General features: G+C 42.7%; 3 protein-coding genes across 7 annotated transcripts; 1 reads left to right on the forward strand and 2 right to left on the reverse strand.

Moving 5' to 3' along the window:
• The first annotated feature begins 336 nt into the window (after positions 1-336).
• Positions 337-2,774, forward strand: LOC130119536 (essential MCU regulator, mitochondrial-like). 2 transcript variants are annotated; one of them, XM_056288062.1, is made up of 3 exons: positions 337-522; positions 991-1,135; positions 1,391-2,774. In XM_056288062.1, exons 1-2 carry the CDS (start codon positions 367-369, stop codon positions 1,126-1,128), a joined length of 294 nt encoding a protein of 97 aa, XP_056144037.1. In that variant the 5' UTR covers positions 337-366; the 3' UTR covers positions 1,129-1,135; positions 1,391-2,774. The 2 variants fall into 2 exon arrangements, 1 of the variants encoding a protein (XP_056144037.1); XR_008810853.1 differs by lacking the exon at positions 991-1,135 and having other exon boundaries at positions 383-522.
• A 139-nt stretch (positions 2,775-2,913) lies between these two features.
• Positions 2,914-6,327, reverse strand: ndufa6 (NADH:ubiquinone oxidoreductase subunit A6). Its single transcript, XM_056288061.1, has 3 exons — positions 6,155-6,327; positions 3,565-3,680; positions 2,914-3,145 (listed from the first exon to the last, which is right to left on the reverse strand). Exons 1-3 carry the CDS (start codon positions 6,282-6,284, stop codon positions 3,014-3,016), a joined length of 378 nt encoding a protein of 125 aa, XP_056144036.1. The 5' UTR covers positions 6,285-6,327; the 3' UTR covers positions 2,914-3,013.
• A 336-nt stretch (positions 6,328-6,663) lies between these two features.
• On the reverse strand, positions 6,664-24,082 carry triobpb (TRIO and F-actin binding protein b). 4 transcript variants are annotated; one of them, XM_056287811.1, is made up of 13 exons: positions 24,038-24,082; positions 20,150-20,206; positions 19,564-19,632; positions 19,185-19,274; positions 18,276-18,385; positions 17,115-17,565; positions 16,228-16,468; positions 15,473-15,572; positions 14,068-14,227; positions 12,260-12,373; positions 10,151-10,237; positions 8,888-9,092; positions 6,664-8,218 (listed from the first exon to the last, which is right to left on the reverse strand). In XM_056287811.1, exons 1-12 carry the CDS (start codon positions 24,041-24,043, stop codon positions 8,931-8,933), a joined length of 1,647 nt encoding a protein of 548 aa, XP_056143786.1. In that variant the 5' UTR covers positions 24,044-24,082; the 3' UTR covers positions 6,664-8,218; positions 8,888-8,930. The 4 variants fall into 4 exon arrangements, with proteins under 4 accessions (XP_056143786.1, XP_056143785.1, XP_056143784.1 ...); XM_056287810.1 differs by lacking the exon at positions 24,038-24,082 and adding an exon at positions 22,932-23,518; XM_056287809.1 differs by lacking the exon at positions 24,038-24,082 and adding an exon at positions 22,771-22,806.
• Between the last annotated feature and the right edge of the window lie 462 nt (positions 24,083-24,544).

Consider the following 24,544-nt stretch of genomic DNA (forward strand, 5'->3'; position numbering starts at 1 on the left):
TGTGGCTCTCGGAAATTCAATTGTCGGCGTCGGAAATTGAATTTCGAGTCGTTAAAACGCCAATTATGAGCGTTTCTATTTCTGAGATCAAGTTGGGAACGTAACTTCGACATCAAAACCGTAATTTCTGATACAACTGGCATTTTAACTAAATTAGAATAATAAACAGATGTACGTCAATTGCTGAAACCAGATAAGAATTATTTTGGGGGAATTTGTGATAATAAAGCAAAAAACGTGACAGGTAAAACCTGTGTGTGTGTGTGTGTGTGTGTGTGTGTGTGTGTGTGTAGGGGGGGGCGGTGTTCCGGTGCGCGGCTCTATAGTTATCTTTTCCGCATTGCCGCCGCCTCAGGCGCTGTAAAGATGGCGTCGGCCCTCGGTCGCCTGGCCAGGCTGTGGGCGCTTAGAAACACCCGCGGCAGACAGTTTCTCTCCCCCAACGGGTCGGAGACGTCACCGACGCCGTGTCGGACAGCCGTGTGCACACAATCGGGTGCAGTTCTGCCCAAACCCAAGAAGGTGAGTGCCGAATGTATGAGGGCAGACGAGGCTGGAGCTCAGGGTGGGGTATCGGTACATGAGACGGTGGTGAAGGGGGAGGAGTTACCTGGCATATGGGGGAAATAATACATTTGGGAAGTATGGCCTCCAAACACTTCAGACCACACGTTGGCTGCTCAAACTAGTCGACATTACACAGAGGCTCTGGACAATAATTCAAAACTGTATCCAATTTTAAATCATAAGTGATCAATCTGGCAACACTATTGACTTAAAAGGTGTGATGAGAGCCGAACTGGATCTGGGCGTATTCCTCAGGATTTGAAGTTAACACTGTCAGTGAACAGCTGATCAGTCTTAACACACACACACACACACACACACACACACATATATATATATAAAAGGTCGTCGGAAAAAAAAAGTCCTTGCAGAATCAACTAACTCGGCTGTTTTTATGATGGGATGTGTGACGCCGGAGAGTAGACCTCCTTTGGCCTTATCCGGATTGCTCTGGTAGTGGTGCCCTTCTTGTATGTGGGGACTCAGATCAGCAAGAGCTTTGCTGCCCTGCTGGAGGAGCATGACATCTTTGTCCCCGAGGACGATGACGATAATGACTAAGAAAGGGGTCTGTATGCTGTCTGGTTATGTTATTATTGCCTTTGCTCTCAAGCTTCACAATTCTCACATCAGTAGGATTTTTGCCATATTTGTACCCATTGCATAACTAGTTCTAGGTTTTACATTCAGAAATGAGTTAAGTAATGTTTTTGAAGTTGCAATTTTTCACAAGACGGGTTATAAATGTTGCAGAAGCATTGCAGTCAAAAAATTTGACGTTTCTGGAGCATCACTTTTAAACGTTTTTTTCTCTCCCTTACAGATCATCCCACCCTGTTAAAAACACCGGGACGAGTCCTCGAGCTTCTGAAATGGACAAATCAAGAATATTTCACTCAGCTATGGCTTCCTGGAGTTCAATTTGCTGGATTTGACTGTCACTTCTACTTGCCTTGGATAGGGAGTTGGAGCTGTTTTTGACCCAGAAAAGAAAAGATAGGGCTGTCCCAGTCTGGTGATCTCGTACTGTATGTGCATGCACTGAGAAGTCTTAATAAAAATGAATAGTTAAGCGGCATATTGCTGAATGGAGATCAGTGCAAATTAGCGTGCATAAACACTCAATGAGCATAGACCCATGCATATGAGGAGAGAACAGAGAAATCGTTCAGTGCGTCTATATGATGATTTAAAAGAGCACCTTTCGATCATTAATCACAATATGTTTCAAAATACAAGGTTGAGGCTTTTGCTTGCAAATCCCCATCTTCCAGCTGCTCCCGTTAGGGGTCGCCACAGCAGATCATCCGTTTCCATCTCTTCCTGTCCTCTGCATCTTCCTTTGTCACACCAGCCACCTGTATGTCCTCTCTCACCACATCCATAAACCTCCTCTTTGGCCTTCCTCTTTTCCTCTTCCCTGGCAGCTCCATATTCAGCAATTCAGCTTTTGCTTGCAAATGGCATTCCAAAATTGTCTCCATGTCCACATTCTCAGTTGTCTGGTTCAATACACATCCTCATCGATTTAATTAAAATGAAAATGTGATTCATAGGAGATCTCTGAGATCCAAAACCATTACAGAATCGTCATAAACCTCTTCCATACAAAGCTCACGGTATTTTCAAGAGGAAACCCATTCAAATTATGTCATTAATATAAGCCTGCACAGGTTAAGCCAGGCTTTAAAATATTGGCTGAAATGTCCTTTTATTTTTAGGGTGCTTAGACATATGTGAGAAAAAGGAGCGGACAGATGAATTTAAAAGTTTGTGAGATGAACGCATTGGAACATTTAGCCTCTAGGTTGATTTTGAGGGAAGGCTTTGCCTGCAGATGCATAAAACACCCATCCATCCACACATTATCTGAACCGCTTATCCTGCTCTCAGGGTCGCGGGAATGCTAGAGCCTATTCCAGTAGTCATTGGGCGGCGGGCGGGGAGACACTCTGGACAGGCCGCCAGGCCATCACAGGGCCCACACACACACACACACACACACACATATTCATACCTACGGACAATTTAGTACGACCAATTCACCTGACTTACATGTCTTTGGACAGTGGGAGGAAACCGGAGCCCCCGGAGGAAACCCACGCAGACATGGGGAGAACATGCAAACTCCACTCAGAGGACGACCCAGGATGACCCACCAAGGTTGGACTACCCCGGGGCTCGAACCCAGGACCTTCTTGCTGTGAGGCAACCGCGCTAACCACTGCTTCACCATGCCGCCTGCATAAACCATGGCACCATTATTTCTGAGGCAAACCATACAACCCGAAGCCAATCTTAACTGATCTTTTTAAAATGAATGATTACTAGGCACAACCATGAGTATTTGTGTGTAATGTGTATATTTACAGTTCAGTAAAAGGGAACATCTGCCACACTGGAGACAAGCAGAAGGGTTAGCAGTCAGGGGACAGATATACAGAGTTCACGGGTCATGACCGTGGTAGAATTTAGACAAGAAGTCAGCAGGGCGAGGTCTCTCGGTTTCATGGAAGTAGCGCATAATATGGGTCCTCTGTTTCCAGACATGGATGGTTTCCTGGAGCTCCATCTTCCCCTTAGGTTGAAACAGGAACACAAAGAGTTACATCACTAAATGTTGCTAAATATGGCATACAAATACATCCATCAGTCAGCGCAACTTTAGCTCCAATGTGTTGACAAAGAAGAAAACTTTGATAGACTACCTAGGCTAAACTAATAAATCCAACCATGATGCCTGGGCTTTGCTTAATTAAGAAAAAATTACGGAACAGGCTTTTTTCTTTTCCATAGCAGCTCTGACCTCCCTGTCATGGCGGGACAAACAAAATATTTTTTCCTGCATGGTTCAAAAGAACTGCATACTATTATAACTGCAGAATGGTAGACTACTTACTAATTGGCTCATTAGGGATGGGAACAGTGTTGTTGAGCTAAGAACATACACATAAACATGTCTATGTGACTTGGGATGAAGTGAAAAAGAGACTGTACCTTGATGACTAGCATATCAATCACACGTGGGTCACTGACATGCTTGTTTTTGTTAAACATCTCCCTCACTTTGTCTCTTCCTTGACGAGACGTGATGTCCAGTTGGAACACCGCCACTGTGTAGGGGGAAAGAAAAACACACACAATGTATATTTCTAGCATGTAAGTTTTAGCTATTTACTCCTATGATATTTACATCCTGGACTTAACACAAGGTGTTGTACTGATGTGATGAGGGAGATTGAATGAAGATGGGACCTCCTAATTAGTACAAGTTATTTTTGACTACATAAGCCCATTCATGAGTAGGATTTTACTAAAAAATAATGTACTAATTCATACAACAATAATCCCTCAATCATCACTTATGACCCACCAGACATGCGTGGTGGTGTCTGTATCTGCAGAGACCCTGTTTTCTGCATATATTTTCTTATTTTGATGTGTACAGGATGTTGCTGGGCATTAACCTTTGGGCAGTGGGACTCTATAAAAATGTAGCGACCAGGTGCCAGACTGAACTCGTGAGCACACGTCCAAAAGGAAGCTATGATGATGGTGGACCGCCAAAAAGATGCACATATAGCAAGGCGAAACACCAAGCAGACAAAGTTCATTCCAAAACGAGAATGAATCTGGGGTTGGTTTTCCCCTGCTGGTGAGCACTGAAGGAGAGGATGGGAATGAAGAGTGGCGCAGAGTTGGCCTGTACAATGGGATGTGTTCTGGCAACTGCGGTCAGGGGGCACACGCTTCTGGTGTCGTTGAGCCGAGGCCAACTTTGAATATTGTGTTTAGAAACTGACAAATTGGGCAGCCGGGTAGCGTGGCGATCTACTCCGTTGCCTACTAACACGGGGATCACTGGTTTGAGTCCCAGTGTTACCCCTGGCTTGGTCGGGCGTCCCAACAGACACAATTGGCCGTGTTTGCGGGTGGGAAGCTGGATGTGGGTGTGTGTCCTGGTTGCTGCACTGGCGCCTCCTCTGGTCGGTCGGGGTGCCTGTTCGGGGGGAGGGGGAACTGGGGGGAATAGCGTGATCTTCCCATGCACTACGTCCCCCTGGCAAAACTCCCCACTGTCAGGTGAAAAGAAGCAGCTATCAACTCCACATGTATCGGAGGAGGCATGTGGTAGTCTGCAGCCCTCCCCAGATCGGCAGAGGGGGTGGAGCAGCGACCAGGGTGGCTCAGAAGAGTGGGGTAATTGGCCAAGTACAATTGGGAAAAGAAGAAGAAGAAAAAAAAGAAACTGACAAATCCTACTCTATCTTTAACTGATTATCAAGTCAAACTCTGGGGTCACACCGTAGCAGACATACTCAGTTTAGTAAACACAAACACTCACTATCACAAACACTAAAAACTGAGTTGCAGTCAATGGCAAGAGCATGCGAGTGCTCAACAGGGTCTGTGCTACATAAGTGATTTAAAAAAAAGATAATTTAATAAGGAAGTGCATTCTCTCCAGCTGCCATGCCAGGTGCGCAATTCATCTAATGTATATAACATCAATCAGGACTAATCACTATCAGCTGACGAATAAGCTAATAAACTTGTCTGGCAGAGGAAAAATGTTGCAGTGTCTGAGGGGATAAAATAATGTTCATTCATGAAATGAGTTACTTGTGTGCACTCACGATGGGACGACATCAGTCTTTAAATATCATCAGGTTACCAAGGAATGTATTTCTATCTATGCACACGTACAACTTGGTTGACAGCATCAAGACAATAATTTGGATTGAATTGAGTTTGGGCAATGCAATATAACCAGCATCGACCCAGTGCAACATCCGTGTCAGCCAGCAGCAGCATTCATGTGCATACGGTCTTAAAACTGTGTAACAGTCTCCCATCGGAGCCGGTAGCAGCCAACTTCAAAGCATGTACTCAAGCATTTTTTAAACTGATCTATAACCTATAGGTTAATCCCTTCTATTTTTGTGTGCTGTTGATCAATTATGGGTTCTATCCGTTTCAATTTTGATAGATACTTTGTCTTACAAGATTTTCAGCTTTTGTACAGAGCCTCATATATGAATACATGTACATATATACAAACCACCGCACGACGTACATAGAGGGAGACAACAATACATTAACACAAAACAACTGGTTCATGCCAGTTGTTTTGAGTCATGCCATTCTATTTCTATTACATCTAAACTATCTCAATAAGTTCAAATTTGGACTTTTAGTCTATTTATGTATTCCCTCCTTAACGTAATTTATACAGCATACTTCGTACGATAAATGTGCCAATATATTAATAAAACTTGACTGATTTGAGTCATCGTTTGCGTCAGTTATGCCAATAGCTTAAAGTAACATGGCGCTACCTTATGGTATAACACAACGCACCTGAATTTGGGGTTGTCACTGCATTTCTCCATATATGTTGGTAATTCATCCTTTATTTCATAAAACATGTGACATACGCTAAAGTAATCAATTTAACCAAAGTGTGACTGCTCGTTATTTGGCCAGTTTAGCATTTAAGCTAGCTACTAACCCTGTGCACACACGACCTTGACGCCAACACAAGGCTTTTTGTGCAACATGGACCCATGTAAGGAGGCCGACATACCTGTATTTGGGACCTCACGGTACCAGGCCCGGTACAGCTCCCGGACTCTCCGCTTGGCTTCGTCCAGGTCCCGGCTAAAAATTGGTTTTACTACTTTGGCAGCGGTTCGGGTAGCCGCTGTGGACGCCATGATTGTTACCGTTGCGTCTTCCTCCCCTGATTTTTTTAAAGCGGTTTGCCAACAACTTTCTGACGCACTACCGCCACCAGTTGAGCAGGAGTGTGAACTGAGAGTGAACTAACGACTCTTCCCAGCAGGAAGTTTCCTCATCACTTCCGTGTCTGGCGTCATATTTGTGCTGACAGTTACGTCAGCTTCAGGAAAAGGAGATATTTGGAATACACGTGTTGGTATAAAGACTTCAGTGGTTTTACTCGTGTACAAAAACTATTTCCTTGACATTGGTCACTACATGGTTATCGAATAGATTATTGTATCATAGCCTGAGTTGGTATGTTTGTCTGAAGGTCGTCAAGTCAATTTTATTTGTATAGTCCAATATCACAAATATCACAACGTGCAGGTATGAAGAACCGTACATGACAACATTAACAATTTTTCTATTAAGCTGTATTTTATTGATTATAAAAATATGGATAATTTACAGAGCTGTCACATGTTCTACAGCAATTTAAATATGAAAATGTAGCCCAAACAGCTATCTTGGTTTATTAGCTCATCATAATATACAGGATATAAAAACAATTGGCTCATTGATGCAAAACTAGTCATTTGCTGTGGTAGCGAAATGCAAATACTAGATAATTGGGATAAGAGAATAAGGTTAATTTAAAGTCTGGCTCCTGGCCAAGGTTTAAAAAAAAATCCTGGATGCCAGACAATGATTGTTCAACTTTTAGGACCATCCACATAGAAAGTTAATCCCAAATTTGTTAATATAAAATCATGGCCCAATTTTCAAATGAGCTCCCAAGTAGTCTGAAATTTGCACTATTCCATTTTGACCTCAGTGAAGAGTTTGTATATAGTATTTCAGGGAAGGTGTTAAAAGAAGCACAAATGTTCTAAAAAAATAAAAAAATTGAGCCATTACAGGAGATAAGCCCCCATTTCTGACGAAACATAAAAGAAAACCAACATGTGCCTCCGGGTAGCGTAACGGTCTATTCCATTGCCTACCAACACGGGGATCGCCGGATCGAATCCCCGTGTTGCCTCCGGCTTGGTTGGACGTCCCTACAGACACAATTGGCCGTGTCTGCGGGTGGGAAGCCGGAAGTGGGTATGTGTCCTGGTCGCTGCACTGGCGCCTCCTCTGGTCAGTCGGGGCGCCTGTTTGGGGGAGGGGGAATAGCGTGATCTTCCCATGCGCTACGTCCCCCTGGCAAAACTCCTCACTGTCAGGTGAAAAGAAGCGGCTGGCGACTCCACATGTATCGGAGGAGGCATGTAGTAATCTGCAGCCCCCCCCCCCCCCCCGGACCGGCAGAGGAGGTGGAGCAACGACCGGGACGGCTCGCAAGAGTAGGGTAATTGGCCAGATAGAATTGGGGAGAAAAGGGGGGGGGGATCAAAAAAGAAAACCAACGTGTTTTCACAACTAAACTTGACAAGAATGTACTAAATGGAAAATTGAGACGTCAGTAGTTCTATTTTTGAAATCAAATGTTGGATTCATTCCTGTTGTTTCATCCAGGCAGTAGATACAAACAGGAGCAATGGTAAGAAAGATGGTACAGGCAGTTAAAATATATGTCATGCTCTCTGTATTACCACTACAATACATGGTAATAAAAAACTTTTTTTTTTAAAGTTTTTCGACATATATTCCAGTTTTCTGACCAAATATGCACTCACACAGTCTCACTTTCACTTAAAATTAAAAATGTAAAAACAAAACAATAAAAAAGTGCACATTCATATACATCACATGCAGCCCAGTGTAATTACAATGATCAGCTAATAGCTACTCTATGTTGCTGATTGGCAAAATGATTGAAAACTAAGGCACAACCGTGGTCCCCTAAATAGACAGTAATGTCCCGTAATCCTTCTGCTTCACTGTATCCTCCTTTGTTGCAGTCACCATAGTGCAGAAATAACTGGAAAAGAAAAGTATATAATTTTAGATTTCAATCACATTAAGTACAATAAAACAGGTGTGAAGAAATAAAGGATTATGCATAAGACACAGCACTGGAGGTTGCCATTATTCCACGTCTTTCCTTAAAAAAACAAGACTAGGTTAAAATCTAGTATATGGCTGGACCATGACTACATTTATCAAATGGCTGTTTTTGCGCAACTATATTTAAAAAGCAGCTGTTTTTTTGACATTGGTTCCGTGAACAGCTGATGACATGATAGAAAACGATCATTTCATTTTGAAAGAGTTACGGCCAACGGGGAAACTGCAACTCGGCCATCCAACTTATGGTTAAACGGCATCACTGACTCAGCCACCCACTCACAGACAACCGCATGTGTAGGGCTGGCCCTGTTGTTGCAGCCCAACCAAAAACGAGAATCAAGGTTAGACTGAATACAACAGGACGTGGTAAAATATGGTATTGACTGTAATGTTCTTGTGTTTCCCCCCTTCTTTCTCACACAGTATACTCCTCCCACCATTTTCTTTCATTTTGGTCTTTACACCAAGCAACCAGTTCTCATTGATTCAAGCTGTTGTCCAGAATCTGTCTTTAACTCCCTCCATCCCTGTCTCTGCCACATTAGGAATCAGGAACACTGCGATTTCATTTAGTCCTTACCCGTCTGTGTGTCTAGCTGAGCACCAGCCACAGCGGATGCATTTCAGTGGTCCAGGCAGTTGCCCAATGTCTGTCCCTCCTGCAGAGCAGCCATGGCCAGCCTCAGATGCTCCTTCAGACTCTGAATCTCCCGTTCGCTGCGGCCCTTCATCCCACTGAGCTCCTCTTGCACCTCCTTATATCGCTCACAGGCCAGGCGCTTCTCCTGAGAAAACCAATTCATAAATGAGAACGAGGTGGAGCAGATAACCCATGTAGAGTAGTGTCCTTCAAGAAAATGCTGGTTAGGGGTAATAAGACTCAAATACAAAACATTAAATCTACAATCCAGAAGATTTACATGCAAGCAAATGTCCTTTTTGATGCTTTATCACTGATGTATTTAAGACCATGTTTATTCCATGAATATCCAAATTATGAATGCTTTTGGAGCTGCTCATTTTAATAGGTACTGTTGGGAATAACTTTTCCAGGGGTAAAAAACAATCATATTTCGGATAGCATTTTATATCTTCAGTGTAAGAAGCCAAATGTGAAAGAAGCCAAGCAGCAGCGAGTTTGAAGAAAAAGCAGGTATGGCAGAACAAACCTGAAAAAGACCTTTACCAACAGCTAATACAACATCAGTGGCTAAGACCAGATTGAAACACATTTCTTTTGTTTGACGATGTGAAAGGTGCTGACAGAACCCCAGATAATCCGTTTCATTTGAAATAGATATCAAGGACTCGGGATGCTCAAACACCACTGCAGTTACCATCTATCCCCATAGAGTTCAGAAAGTTAAACAAAAACAATGATCTTCAAGACTAGAACTTAAAAGATTCTTTGGCATGCTGAAAGGCTTCTTCAAACCTGTTTTTCAGAAACTTCGAAGTGTTCAGTTAACTTTTGAACACTCAAACAAATCCAAATCCAGCGTTATGATGATGAACCAGATAATATTGGGAAATTGTTACACCTTTATTTTTCAAGAGAATCTAGAATATTAGACACTTCCAAGTACCCACAGGAAGCTGAATCAGTTCATCTGGACGTAACGTTTTTACAAATGTGTCCAGATGAACTGATTCAACTTTCTGTGATTTTCTTAACCTGGATTACTGAGCATGCATAAAGACTTCAAGTGATCCCGTTTAAATGCAACAAGCAGCATGGCGTGGTTGTGTTAACATAAAAAGAGAGATGCACACTACACGCATGCACACGACTTGTGTAGTTTGAGAGTAGCGTGTAGCACGTGCAGGCACACACACCCCTTACCGTTTTGAGAAACTGTAACTCATTCCTTACACAGCTGATTTCCTTGTGCAAATAATCCACCTCATTTTCTTTCACCCTGAGAAGAACCTGGGAAGTAAACAGAATGGCGATCATAAGCTGAAGTAAGTGACACAACATCCATCTATGCTTCTCTCCAGTTTCACCACGACCATTTTAATTAGATATAGGCTACCAAAGCAACTGGGTAAAATTAACCTCAGGTACAGTCAATATTTACGTGTAGTGGTGCTCTGGTAATTTATAACCCCCACATACTCCCAGGCTTCAAGTCAATTTACAGAGAGCTTTCGCTGCAACTCTGACTTGGATTTTTTTCTGTCAATTAATGCCCACTTTTTACTGGAAATAGTTTTAAAAGTTGCATTCAAGAAAATATATCCATTTCATCATTAATCTACAACAAAAGTACAATGCATGCAACAACTAATAACTCAGACACAAGAGTACGTTAAATAAATCAACATATATTGCCAAATGTATACACTTGTGTTTGTTTTCCAAGTCTTCTTCCCTAACAACTTTTAGTGTTGTGAGGAACCCTATGCCAGTGATACCCAACCATGTGCCATCGAGGGCAATGTGTACACAAGTTTTCATTCCCGCCCAACATCACACCAGCTGATTTCAGTCCTCCCCTGTCTGTTTGAAGGTGGGGTAGTTAGTCTGCTGTGATTGAAAGTTAGTTCGGGAAGCAAGGTGGCATATTGAGTAAGGAGGAAGCTTTTTCCATCAAGAGGACCTTGGTGAAAGCCTACTTGTCAGCAAGCACTGAAGCAGCCAATGTGGCTTGAGTGAGACATGGACTGCCTATACAAGCTATCAGGGCACTGCTGTTGTACTTCTCTAGCCGTCAACTCTGGTCCTCAGAAACCACCAGGGCTGCAAGTTTTCTTTTCCACTAGGTATTCCAGCTGTCTGATCAGGGTGTTTGTAGTGCTGACACAACGAGTGAGCATAATTAACTACCTGTCAAGATTAAAAAAAACTCAGGATTGGGCATCCGGGTTGTGTGGCGGTCTATTCCATTGCCTACCAACATGCGGCTCGCCGGTTCGAACCCTCGTGTTACCTCTGGCTTGGTCAGGCGCCCCTACAGACGCAATTGGCCGTGTCTGCGGGTGGGAAGCCAGATGTGGGTATGTGTCCTGGTCACTGTACTAGCGCCTTCTCTGGTCGGTCAGGACACCTGGTTGGGGGGGGGGGGTAGCATGATCTTCCCATGCGCTACATCCCCCTGGCAAAACCCCTCACTGTCAGGGGAAAAGAAGCGGCTGGCGATGCCACATGTATCAGAGGAGGCATGTGGTAGTCTGCAGCCCTCCCCAGATCGGCAGAGGCGGTGGAGCAGCGACCGAGACGGCTCGGAAGAGTGGGGTAATTGGCCAAGTACAATTGGGAGAAAAATCAAAAAAGGTTCCTTTTTTGAGGTTCCTCCACAGTTGGCTGTGCAGGAGTGTTCCGTCGGGTCTGCCTTGGGTTTTAATCCCAGAGGGCCCAGGACAAGACCAAGGATGTTACACACCACCACCAGCAGCACTATGCAACACAGGACTACACACACTGCCCATCTGATATATTCTGCCCTCTTGACCTCTGGACTGTGCGTGCTGATGTCTCTCTCCAGCTGGACCAGAGAGGCCGACACATCGGCCAGAACAGAGAGAGGATGAAGGGAGCTCCAATACTGCTATCTCAATCCCAAACATTACAAATATTAAAAAAAAAATTATATTTAATAAATACATTTGAATGATTAGTCCAACCGTGGGAGTAAAAAAACATTTGCTTGTGATGCTCCAGGCTTCATACTCATGTTTGACAGCTGTGATGCTGCTAGGTAGCCATTTATATCAAACTATAAGCCTACATGAGGGCCAACTTCTAGGGAGGAGATGAAATACAAGACACGGTGGTAAAGCTTGCAAGTGGCTAACACAACCAATTAATAAGGCGTATTCTACACATCACTAAAATCCAAGTCCACTTTAAAATATCTCGTGTAACTATTTTCAAGTACTATGGCCTAGTTAAAGAAATGCAGTTGGAGGGGACATGCAAGATGATCTCTCCTGACCTTCCTTGACCTACCTCCAGTTCACTGGCTGTCCTATTTGTGTTGTCATTGGAGTTACCCGCTGACCCCTGACCTGTAATGGCAGAGCGCATTCGGCTGATCTCTTCCATCAAATGAGCTTGTAGATCCTAAAGAGTAAAACATGTTATCACAATTAGGGTTTTCCATACACTGATAGAAATTTACAGCTAATTTCCATACTATATGAAAATTTGTTATAACATAAAAACGCCAGATAAAAAAAAAAAGACATGCATGTTAGGGTTTATACTCCTGTCTGTGCCCTTGACCGAGGCATGGCAAGACGAACTGGAGTTGGTCCCCGGGTGCTGCACGGCGGCTGCCCACTGCTCCTAGCTACACAGCTAGGATGGGTTAAATGCAGAGCGTAATTTCCCCACGGGGATCAACAAAGCGTCTCAAAATCCAAAAAAAAAAAAAAAAAAAAATTTAATTGGATACAGCCTGTTACTGTAATTAATTTAAAATTTTATGGCAATAAAAAAAAGTGCAAACAACAGTTCATCAAGTCCACCCTCTAGTCACCCCGAAACTGACAGCTTATGAAGTCTGCTGGACCATGATAATGACACGAGAGGATCTTACTAACGCTATCAAAGTGACAAAAGCTCCAATCTAATGAAACGGTAGAAAATCTTGTAATCCATGTAAAAGTATCAAAACAATTGCAAAAGGATTCACAATTTAGCATAACCTCTCCCAATATGGTATAAATGTTGTAAAATAAATACATCCCAGTCCACTGTTCGTGGCTGGGGGGGTAGAAGCCATTATTGAACAGCTGATAAATGTACATCCCGTGACCATCCAACTATTAATTCAAATATTAATGCGCCAAAAAATTCACCGCTTTTATTTGTACTGGTGTCAGTTCGCAGCACCTACCGTTTAAGACATTGTGTGGTGGGAGAATAACATATACTGTGTCTATAAAAAGTCTACATACCCCTGTTAAAATGGCAAGTTTTTGTGATGTAAAAAGAAGGAAACCAAGATGAGTCATGCCAGAACCTTTTCCACTTTTTTTTTTGAAACTGAAACTGATGAAATAAAACGAAGAACAATCAAACAATAAGGGAAAAAAAGAAAAATACAAAACTTACAATAACCAGGTTGCAAAAGTATGCACACCTAAACTAATATGAAACTAATTAATACTTTTTTTGAAGCCCATTTTGATTTTATTACAGCACTCAGTCTTTTTGGGTATCAGCTTGGCACATTCTTGACTCGGCGATATTTCCCCCACTCCTCGCAAAAATGTTCTAGATCCCTCAGATTGCAAGGGTATCTCCAGGTTATTGTTAAGTATTGTATTTTTATTTTTTTCCAAAATTATTGATTGGTTTTCACTATATTTTCATAGGTTGCAATTTCAAAAAGAAGTGGAAAAACCACTGAAGTGATTTATCTTGGTTTCTTTTTTTACATCACCAAAACCTGCCATTTTAACAGGGGTGTGTAGACTTTTTATATCCACTGTAACTGTTAATATGTATTGCCAACTGAAATAAAAACATGAATTACTGGCTTTCTGTTTCTTCCATTACAATGGTGTGTTATTTTAAAAAAGCAATCAGCCATTCAAGGCGATGCCTTCAGTGATCTTGTAACAGCTGGGATGCATTGCTGCAACATAAAAAATGGCGAGGTATGACACACAGAACAGCTTGTCTTGGCTTATTGTTAAAAAAAAAAGAAAAAAAAAGATTTGTTTAATTCAGGGAGGCTTCAGAAGAAAACTGGTCCTATGTCAACATTCTTAGCCTGAAAACGTTCTTTTTTAATAAACTGAGGTCACCTGGTTCTCCTTCCTCAGCTGCTCCATGTCTCTCTCCTTGCAGCTGATCTCCCGCTCCTTCTCAGCATTGTTCTGCTCGGCCCTGTTCAGCTCCAGACACTTCTGGGAGTACCGCTCCGACAGACCAGCAAGCTCTCTCTGCAGGGCCTGAGCTTCTGCCCTGAGGAGGAGGGCAACAGAACAAACAAAAATATGCATGAGGATTTGCACCGTTGTTGATTAGCAAGGCAGACTAAATAGTCCACTTGTGTTAAAATGACCTCTTTTACAATACATGCAGACAGTCAAAGAAAATCTTAGAAAACGTCCTGTTCCGCCTGTGTTGGCTCCTCCATTCTGCTCAGCATTTTAAAACAAAAGACTGCCCTAATTCATATGTACTTGACCAAACACCAGTGGCTTTCAAAGACAACATGAGATCATCCATTTTAGACAGTTTTTCCACTTAGCGCAGCCAAACATTCCCACTGTGGTGACGAAGGCCTCTTTTGCTCACAACCATAAAAAGGGAAGAGGGGGGGGGGGGAAGAACAGGTGAAGTGTGAAAGCACAGGGCAGGCAACCTTTCAGTAGCTACCATTGAGACAGTGCCAAGTCAAAAGCCTTGGGAAAATGACAATGTAAAAACTAATCCATGACCAAATTCTTCTACATTCCTAAAGTCCCAAACAAAAACCGCTGGTCACCACCATAATGACCTGCCTTAGACTTAAGAATCCTGGGTTGTCATGGCGTCTCCAAATTCTACTGTCCTTATATAGCATTGAAAGTCCTTTTGTGGCTAGAAACCACCCGCTTCAAACATGACAGTAATTCACTTACATTACCAATGTTAGTCTGCAAAAAACAAGTCATGCTGCAAGCAAGCACAAGATATTTTGAGCTTCCCAAACTACACAAGACAATAAACAAGGATGCTGTTCTATTACTTCTTCATTGTGCCCCTTTCCTCAACAATTAGGGGGGGGGGGTCCTAAAATCCAAACAACCATCTTAAAAGTTACCGATGTATCGTTCAAATCTTAGGTGAAGAAGAGTAAAAAATAATTTTGGTGGAATTCAGGTGAAAGGAAATTTCCATAAGTGTACATATTACGTGGCCACTGCATTCCATGCCTTCACACCCACATTAGGGAAGATACACAGTATAAACATTAATCCCCCAGTCATACATTCCATCCAAACCAGATAGATTTGGGGTTTTCACTAAACTAAATTTAAACTCTACTAATATTTTTGTTAGCCTGTGGTGATGTTGACTTTTCATAGTTGACTTGCCGACATTATCATCAGTGTAATGCAAATAGGGATGACAAGAATGTGGTGGCTTATCTCGTCACATAACTGCGCCCACAAGTACACGGTTAGCCTGTGTATATATGCTCCACGCCAGCACGAGACTTACTGTTGTTGGGTCCGCAAGGTCTGTGAGTCCACAATCCCTTCACTTTGTCTCTTAACTTTCTCCAGCTCCTCCTTGTGGGCATTCTTCAAAGACTCCATTGCTAATAAACCCACATGCGTGCACACACAAAAATAAACATACACATGTGCCACATGTCTAACGTGTGTGTTATCATATAGATAATTACTGAGCTGGTCATGTTATCAAAGACTCCCAAAACCCAACTGTGACCTTTAACCTTAGCTCACATCTAAGAAGGCACAGTAAACAGGCTGTGAGTAAACTATGTGAACTCCTGATAATTGTAAATAGATCCACAAGATGTTTCCACATTGCGTGACCTAACCTAAAGCACACCTCGGGGCCACATAGGGTATATAAAAGCATTTTGCATTAGGACTTAAAGCCATTTAGCACACTACTGAGGTATCTGAACTAATTTCTACCTGGGTGTAACTTTATGTATGCTTCTTAACTGGTCATTTATAGGACATATATTCATAAGAATGCAACCAATGCTTTTTTTCTTCAACTTTCACTGTACTCGGCAGCAAATACCGATATACTTCCACCCTAATCCCTAAACATTTCCCCACATGGATTGAATTACACTGGTGTCTTTTGACACTGGCTCTAACGCACTTTGATATCCATTAATTTCCAAAAGAAAAAAAATTGAGGCCTATGGTATATGGGCTTGATTGAATTTACTCTATCCTGCCCTGTCTTGTCTGCCCCTCCCATCATCTCCTGACCTTGTGCAGTGGCCCGGGTCTCCTCCAGCAGCAGCCTGTCCTTCTCCATTTCCAGCTCCCTGGTCTGGCGCTTGTGTTGCTTCTGCAGCTCCTCTAGTGCTTGCCGGTGAGCACGCTCCATAGCTTCCAAGCTGCGGCCGCAGGGGGCCTCTGGACCACAGCCAATCGCTACACCTTCTCCTACTCTCCCCCCTCCTCTGCCTCCCTGTAATCGCTCTAGCTGCTGCCTCAGTGACGCCACCTGGGGGGGGGGTGACAGGAGGAGGTAAAGCTCACTGAGGGAGGGGGCAAGGTGGCAAAATGTAATGTTTAAATGTGATGGCACACAAGCATTGGTGCGGGAGTTCCTCCATAATCAGGGTCAGACTACTTGAGAGGTGGTGTGACCATAATTGAGAAAATTGAAGGGATTTGAATTCCCAAATGGTGAGGGATTATCAAGTATTTACTCCACAACAGGAGCCATTCATTTAGAATCACTGAGGCCATAACAGAGTAAACCAACTAGGTAAGGATTAGAAACCACTCAGTAATTACTCTGGAAGTTCCACCACCAACATATCTTACAGAAAGAGCATCTGCAGAAACAGAGACAAAAAAAACCACAGCACATCACACAACACAAAGACGGATCAGGAGTTTAAGCAATGTTTCCACTATAGTTTATGACATGGGTCATGCGGAAAAGTCTGATCAGGCTCGTGTTTGTCAGGGTGAGAAGGTGAAATTGACATGCAACTTCAATTAAAAACAATGCAGGAAAAATTGTGATTAAAGAGTTAACAGGCAGGAAACGGGAAAGGTTTACTTCATCTGGGCGGATGAAGTTTTAATTTGCATTTAATTTCTTAAACTTTGCAAATTGGGAAGTCATCTCCACACACTACCTCCCTCTGCAGCGTCTCATTGGCTGACTGGCTGGACAACCGTGTTCCCATTGATGGCAACGTCCTCATCTCCTTTAACGGCATTCGTTCAAGCTCTGCCCACTTTTTCTCTATTTCCTCCTCCATCCGTAGCCTTGGGTCCGAGCCAAAGCCTGGCCCCTTTCTGGACAGTAAAGCCTCCCACTGCCTGCTTGTGGCATCTCTGTTCTTCTCTTCCTGCCATTGGCTATGCTCCCTCCCCTGCCCCTCCCCTGCTTCTCTCAGACTGGATGGGAGAGGGCTGGAGGTGGCGGGCACAGGGGTGAGCTCGACGTAGTCAAACCTGCGTTGAGAGGGAGGGGCGGAAGTGGGAATCTCAGACCGCGCCTCGCCGTGGCGTGAAGGTGGCCGACGAAGGGATAACAGGGGGCGAGAGTGGGAGTTTTCTTTGTCACTGCTGCTGTCAGGCAGTCTGCAGAAGAAGGAGAACAGACAGAGGGACTGACATGATGATCCATTCTACTGATTTCTGCCAATAATCCTCGATTGGCCCTTAAATTTTCTATGATTAATCCCATATAGCAAGTACGAGTGACTAATCACAATTTTATTAAGATTGATGGCGTAGGCAATACCTCAGCATTCACAACCTCGCCATAAAAAAAAAAAATCCCAGCGTGGTGATAGGTGAGTCACTGTGTGAGCAGGCTAAACAGGGACAATCTGACCAATGAAAGGCGCTACATGTAATTTTTCATTGGTGAGGCATGTAGCTACTTTAATGCTCTATGCAAACAACGGCGCTTCCCATTTGGTTGTTATTCAGCTCAGGCTGAGGTAGAACATGCTCTGGAAGGAACAGCCCAAGGGAAACAAGGCAAGAGTCCACGCCAATGGAGTGAACCCCATGTTATTGATATGATGCTGCTAATGAAAGTATTTTGGAATAGAACATCCAACCTTTTAGTGCTCCTTTTATTTCACATCACAAATCACTGTTGGCTTTGACAGTATATAACTGAATGTGTGAGACATGGAGAAAATGTTAGTCAAAAAAAAAATAGAGGCATCTAATGTTTGCTAAAAACAAATTCTAAGATGTGTCCAACAAGTAAACAAAATCTTTTGATGAAAAACTACACTCCACCCATCACTTTATTCTCCCTCTCGTTGTTTACTCACTGCGTGAGGTCTGGAGAGCTGCTGGGCCGCACACATTTCCTCAGGACTTCAATCCAGTTTCGCCTGATCCCTGCCGTCATGGCGGACAGAGTGAACACGGACTCCCGTGTCTGACCAGAGGGAGGAAGAAAAACAGGTTTAAAACAACGATTTTGTTTAGCGAGAGAGAGAGAGGAAGGAGATGCAATAGAAGGTAATAAGGTCAATGGAGGAAAAGACTAAAGGTGTTTGAAAAAATTTTCAAGGACATTGGAGGGGTACAGCGGATACCAATAGCCCTTTTCCACCAACAGGGAACGGGTTCGGTGCCGGTTCGCAAACCCTTTTTTGAACGGTTCAGAGCATTTCGACCAAAAATAAATTGGTTGTGAACCTGAAAAGTTAGTTCCGAACCGGCACCGAAAAACAGCAGGTTTTTCAGCGCGAGCCATGACGACATCAATGGGCGTGTGACATTCCAGAGGAAGAAGAGAGGAGATAGCCTAACGGTAGATAATGACGAAATCGGCAGATAACAAGGGTGCGCAGTGGTCAGCTGAGGAAACTCAGTGTTTGGTTGTTATCTGGGCATCTCCCGAGTTTCAGGAAAAACTAGAGAGCAGCACGAGAAAGAATAAGCTGTATGGCGAATTAATAGAAGAGATGGCCAAGAATGGGTTCACTCGAACACAAGAACAAAATATCAACAAGTTAAAAAAAAAACTTAAGGACTACCGAGACGATAAAAAAAAAAAAGAGTTGTCCAAAAGTGGAGCTGGACGACGTAATAATATGATGCCACATTATTGCTATAGCTAGTGGGTTTCAGTGGGATGCAGTGGGGCGAATAAGGGATGAGGATAAAGAAAATAACCAGTAAAAACACACTGTAATAAATGTGACAACCTGATCAGTGAAAGAGATACTCACCTGTATTTGAAACCCATAATTCTTCTCCACATCAAATTCAGACACCTTCACACAGGATTTCAGGTCAATTTCCCCGTCAAGATCATCTTTCTGTCCCGAAAACACAGCACCACCAGTTTATGGAAAACTACAGCGATAACACCACAGGTAACAGCCACAAACACACCACTCTATTCGATAGTGGCCCTAATGTCAAGCTTGTTTAGAACAAGCTACGTTGTAATGACAAGCTAAATATAAACACTTAAAATTATAAATAATCTACAAATTAACATCTGATTCAGTATATTATCACTGTCACAACTTGTTTTAATATAAAATCATGAAAAAGAGCATTGTAATTCACTGTTAATTTACATGTGATTTGTCAAAAATATACCTCCTCTGCCCCAGAGTCTCTGTAGTACTTTAGTCCAGCATCGGTTAAGACGAACCAGTGTTTCTTCCACTAAAGAGACACATAGGTCACATTATTTGAACCTCTGCAATTGCCAAACAAATCAAAAGCAACCATAACAACACACATAATAAATATCTCATCACCATGAATCAATAAAATTTCTACCAAAAAGCTGGTCAAGTTATGAATATTTTGCATTTAGAGTCAACTTGATCTACACAAGTAATGATAAAGGTGATTATGAAAAAAGAAATAAGTGAGGAACTAAGTCGCCTGTTCGTCCAAGCTTATCATGCAAGTGAGAAGGAGACAACTGTCGCACGTCCGAGTGCACACCCATTACTGCGATACCAAGGATAATCCATTGCTATTGTCTTACAAGCAACCAATCTCATTAGGAAAGATGAAGAGATGGAGGGGGGCAGTCAGAGGGAGACACAAAAAATAAGGACAAGAAAACAGAATAAAATGAAAGAGTAATTAACTGAATTATATCAACATGACATCTGGCTGGACTAAAATGCTCCGATTAAACTGTACTTGGCCATTTGCATTTTTTTTTTACCTCTCTGTTTTCATCCAATTTTGACATCCACCCCTTCTTAAAGTTAAGAAGGTCAGGCTGTAAGGCAAAGAAGAGGAGACAGGTTCATGTTCACAGACCTTTGTACAAGTTTTTGAAATAAGTGTTACGGATGCAAAAGATGAAGAAAGAAGGACTATTGTTTTTTAAATCGCGTAGTGCCTTTTATATATACATATATGTATGTGTGTGTGTGTGTGTGTGTGTGTGTGTGTGTGTGTGTGTGTGCATATATATATAAGAATAGAACCAAAGTTCTATTATCCTGATGCAATGTCTGAACAAAGTGACATTCGCTTCAACAAGCTGCCATATCCTCACGATTCTATCTAAACCATAGACATGGAAAAAAAAGGTAAAGAAGGCACATGGAGACAGATTACGGGTGTGAAAGATAACAAGAAACGACAAGCAAGCGAGGAGGAGAATGGTAACCATGTCACAAGTCAAGACAGAGAGAGACAAAGCCAATGAGATGGTGAAAGGGATTAGAAACTAGAGCAGTGCATGCTCAGAGATGGGAGGAATTTGGAAACTCATTCAATATACAGTGGGACCAGAGATCTCTACAGTAACCCTACCTCCTCTTTTCATCTCTTAATACTGTCTCATGCTGTTAAAACAGCTTGTCCATCTCTCAACGTGAGGTACCACAGGAGAGAGTTCCAACACGTTTTGAATAATCAACCATAATTTTTTAACAACAGCCAACTTTTGACGGTGTGAGGGGGGGGGGGGAGTTGGCTAATTCAAGATGAGATGATCCGGTATTTTTCCACTGCACATTCCTCACTCGGATCTCTTATCTGTATTCCCTTAGCATGTGTCCATTTCTCAATTTTAATCTTTTCGTGCTCACCCAAACTACACTTGGGATCTCATTCTTTTCACATTTCTCACTTTTTGCAAATGCTCTTCTGCTTCAGCTTTGTTGCCTTCATCCATCCAATTGCTCTGCTCTCTTTTCTAGCTTTATTTCCGTTTTTGCTTTTCTCAAAACAGCCCCCTTTCCTCATCTCTGGTCTATTTCTTACATCATATCTACTGATGCAAGCTGCAGCAACTTCTAAGTTTTCTGTACTTAGCTTAACCAGGCCGCTGGCCTTTGTTCTTCAAACCAACACATTACATGGTCTGGAGAACGTTAATAGATTGGGGAATGGGCACAACGTAATGGAGTGAACGGTGTTGGAACGCCTCATGAAAGTCTTATCTGTGTGCATGCATCAGATCAGCAGGAAAACACTTTTCTGTGCAATTTAACATTCCTTTTATCTTGTAGGCCTATTTGTGCAGTAGCATGTGAAAACACCCCTGAGATCTCCAAAATTACTCTACTATACTGCATGCACACATGCATCCATACACACGTGGTCACTCTTAACAACACAACACACACGAATCCTGTTCTTAACTGAAGGTTGGATCAGAGAGAGTCATAGAGACATAAGAGAAACTTGTCTGGGAAGCACTAATGCATTTTTAAGCAAAGATTAGATTAGGCATATCTTTTACGTCCTCCACTGACAACGAAACTGACTTGGCAGTGTCCCTGATAGTCAATGGTACATTCATTCCTTCAACTTCCTTATAAATGTGTGCTCATCAGCAAGGTCAAGGGGAAGGGGAAGAAACACACAAAGCATTTATTTCTCTATGGACAACACCCGAAAGCAGCACTTTCCCTTGATGAAGTTTTACTGACAGCCGAGAGAACCAGTTTTGCACCAAGTGGGGGGATTTGACTGGGTGGGATGCAAATGAGGGGGAATGCCCTAAAGTTAAAAACCTAAATAAATAAGTAAACAAAGTGCAAAGTATCAGACAAACAGTGTATCCCTCTACTGGGGATAGGTGAAACATGAATATGCATAATATGAACAAAATACGAACGTAGGGAAGAGAGGAATTTTCAGAATCGTGTGTGTGAAGAGTAAGACCCATCCCAAAAACAGGTCAAATGTCATATGCTTTAACATCAGTGACGATGGAGGACAGGCAGAGGGAGAGAAGAGCAACCGGATACAATTTGAGACAAAATCCACAGCTGGTCTGCTGGCCATCAATAAAGCAAAGCATTGATTGTCATGCCTAAACCCATTAGCCTTCTATTGACTTCTTTTTAGAGAAATGGAATATAACTGTAATTGTGTACAAAGTGAACAAGAGTCCTCCGTCTGTTAAGATATACACACAGTGTGTGTGTGTGTGTGTGTGTGTGTGTGTGTGTGTGTGTGTGTGTGTGTGTGTGTGTGTGTGTGTTGCATGGGTAATCTGATCGTTTTAAAACTGGAAAAAAAACGATTTGTCTTGTTCTCTGTATGCATACATGTGCAAACAAGGGGGCACGCGAAGACAATGGAGGCTGTAAAACTGACAAGCGCTGGCTGAAGACGCTTCCTACTACTGGGTAAACGGTTAAGGGCAAACAATGAAGCCACCTGGAAATCGCACGAACATTTCGCTATTTTAGAAACCGCAGCCACGGGCATATATGCACAACACGGGGAATCACGAGAAAAAACAACCATTTATAGGAAATTGGCTAAATTAGCACGTTAAGCTGTAAAAAGCATACCGACCCCACTCAGTCGAAAACGCACCTGCTTGGGCGCTGCAGCCATTTCTACACATTTCAACTTCGACAACTACGTTGATACGTTGACAGGAGCTGGTTTGAATCCAGTGTAGGGGAGGAGAGTAAGAAGCAGGACACAAGTGATTTAACTACACGTCGGGGTTTTTTTTTTAAAGTGCAACTTACCGTCATCGCAAAAGAATCCAGAGAGCAAAAATGTAAAAAGACAAACAAAAGGGGGAAAGAAAACAGGGGGAATTATTCTACAGAGCGCGGAGGCCGTAATGCCCCCCTTTGCCCAACTTTCTAACTCGCTGGCCCTTTAATCCTCTCGGGTTAGAAATCTTCTCTCCTCACTTGAGGCTACGCGAAATGATTACAAACCCTGCCGCTCCGACCCATTTCAACCAGCAGACCTGGAAGGGAGGGGGGAGGGTGTTCAAAAAGACATTTTCTAATCAGTCCAAAGAATAAATCGCGTTTCTTTCGACTGACACGATAACAGGCAAACCGCTGGTAGAAAGGCGAGACAAACTTTCTTCTAACAAGCTGCCGACTAATTTATCTGACGAGCTGCTGCTGTGTGGACCTGCGCTCGCTCTGTGGCCCCGTCGCCACTTCCGGGGCGGTGCCGTGAAGATCGCGTTTTCAGAACGCATAACTGAGAACCAACTCTTCTTCTTCTTCTTCTTCTTCTTCTTTTTTTTAATTCCTCCTCCAAACATTTTCACGTTGAATATTTATTTCTTGAACATGCACAAACCCAAAGAGAGAATTTCGAAAATCTCTGCAGGCAAATTAGGAGGCGTTTTCATTTTTAATCTCATGGCGGCTGTGCTGTATGTAGGCTTCAGGTCAGGAATTTCAACACAAGCCCCAGCATACCACAACTGACAAAACTCAACCAGCCACGAAAAACGCCTGGAAGGGTTTCAAGTGAGGTTTAGACACACCAGCTGTTAAAAGGAAACAATTTCAAAATATGGGGTGGCTATCGTTCATTCATTCGAGCAGTAAGAGAAATTATTGTGGAATGGCTTTGTAAATAACAGAGGTGCATGTTTACAGTAGGATTGTGCCTACACGTGTAGATGCATATAATACATATTTTCAAGTGGACCATGCAGCAATAAGGTTGTAATGGTTTGAAATAATCATTATCTTTTTTAGTAAAAGCAGTGAGAAGACAGGAAACCGCCATACACTGTAGCCTTCCTGCTTTCGATCTCCCTCCCTCTATCATACAGAGGAAGGAGGAAGAAAGAGACCTATAGACCAACTGCAAAACATACCTGCATTTGTTCAGATTTGTGATGGTGACCTCTCCATGAACTACCATCCTCTACTGTAGGACCCCCAGTCCTCTGGGAAGGAGCAGTTTGTAGTTATAAAGATATTTATTTGTTCAACTAAACAAACACTGAAACTTTGGGTTTCACAGCAACAAAGGGTCCCTTTTATCTGGTGTGTGGCTTGTGGGCCATGTGGTTTGAGATTTGCATGTGGTCCCAGTATATAGACAAATAGATTCAAACTCTAGTTTCACCAGAATGATTTTAAAACAGCTGCTCTGAGTGAACCCTGGATTAACTCTCAGAACTGGTAAATACATGTACGATGCAGGTGTCACTGTCTGGCCAAACACTCTAATCCCACTCCTATCTCTTTGTACTTTCACAAGTCCAATGAAATACTTGAGAGGTGGACTTCCTGGTCCAATTGCTGCTAGCTGTATTACATTCTCTTAGTATTGTTTAACTATTTTGATCTGGTGCAGGCATACTCCTAAATTAAAAGTC

The sequence above is a fragment of the Lampris incognitus genome, chromosome 10 (assembly GCF_029633865.1).
Source record: "Lampris incognitus isolate fLamInc1 chromosome 10, fLamInc1.hap2, whole genome shotgun sequence".
NCBI lineage: Eukaryota > Metazoa > Chordata > Actinopteri > Lampriformes > Lampridae > Lampris > Lampris incognitus.

Excerpts from the sequence above, each read along its gene's own strand:
- LOC130119536 (XM_056288062.1), top strand. The coding sequence starts at position 367 with ATGGCGTCGGCCCTCGGTCGCCTGGCCAGGCTGTGGGCGCTTAGAAAC. Across the intron at positions 523-990 it reads TTCTGCCCAAACCCAAGAAG|ACCTCCTTTGGCCTTATCCG; the intron begins GTGAGTGCCGAA and ends GCCGGAGAGTAG.
- ndufa6 (XM_056288061.1), bottom strand. The coding sequence starts at position 6,284 with ATGGCGTCCACAGCGGCTACCCGAACCGCTGCCAAAGTAGTAAAACCA. Across the intron at positions 3,681-6,154 it reads CCGTGAGGTCCCAAATACAG|TGGCGGTGTTCCAACTGGAC; the intron begins GTATGTCGGCCT and ends CCCCCTACACAG. Across the intron at positions 3,146-3,564 it reads TTGATATGCTAGTCATCAAG|GGGAAGATGGAGCTCCAGGA; the intron begins GTACAGTCTCTT and ends TTTCAACCTAAG.
- triobpb (XM_056287809.1), bottom strand. The coding sequence starts at position 22,791 with ATGGCTGCAGCGCCCAAGCAG. Across the intron at positions 18,386-19,184 it reads ATTATGGGTTTCAAATACAG|ACACGGGAGTCCGTGTTCAC; the intron begins GTGAGTATCTCT and ends CCCTCTGGTCAG. Across the intron at positions 9,093-10,150 it reads AGTTACAGTTTCTCAAAACG|GAGAAGCGCCTGGCCTGTGA; the intron begins GTAAGGGGTGTG and ends TGGTTTTCTCAG.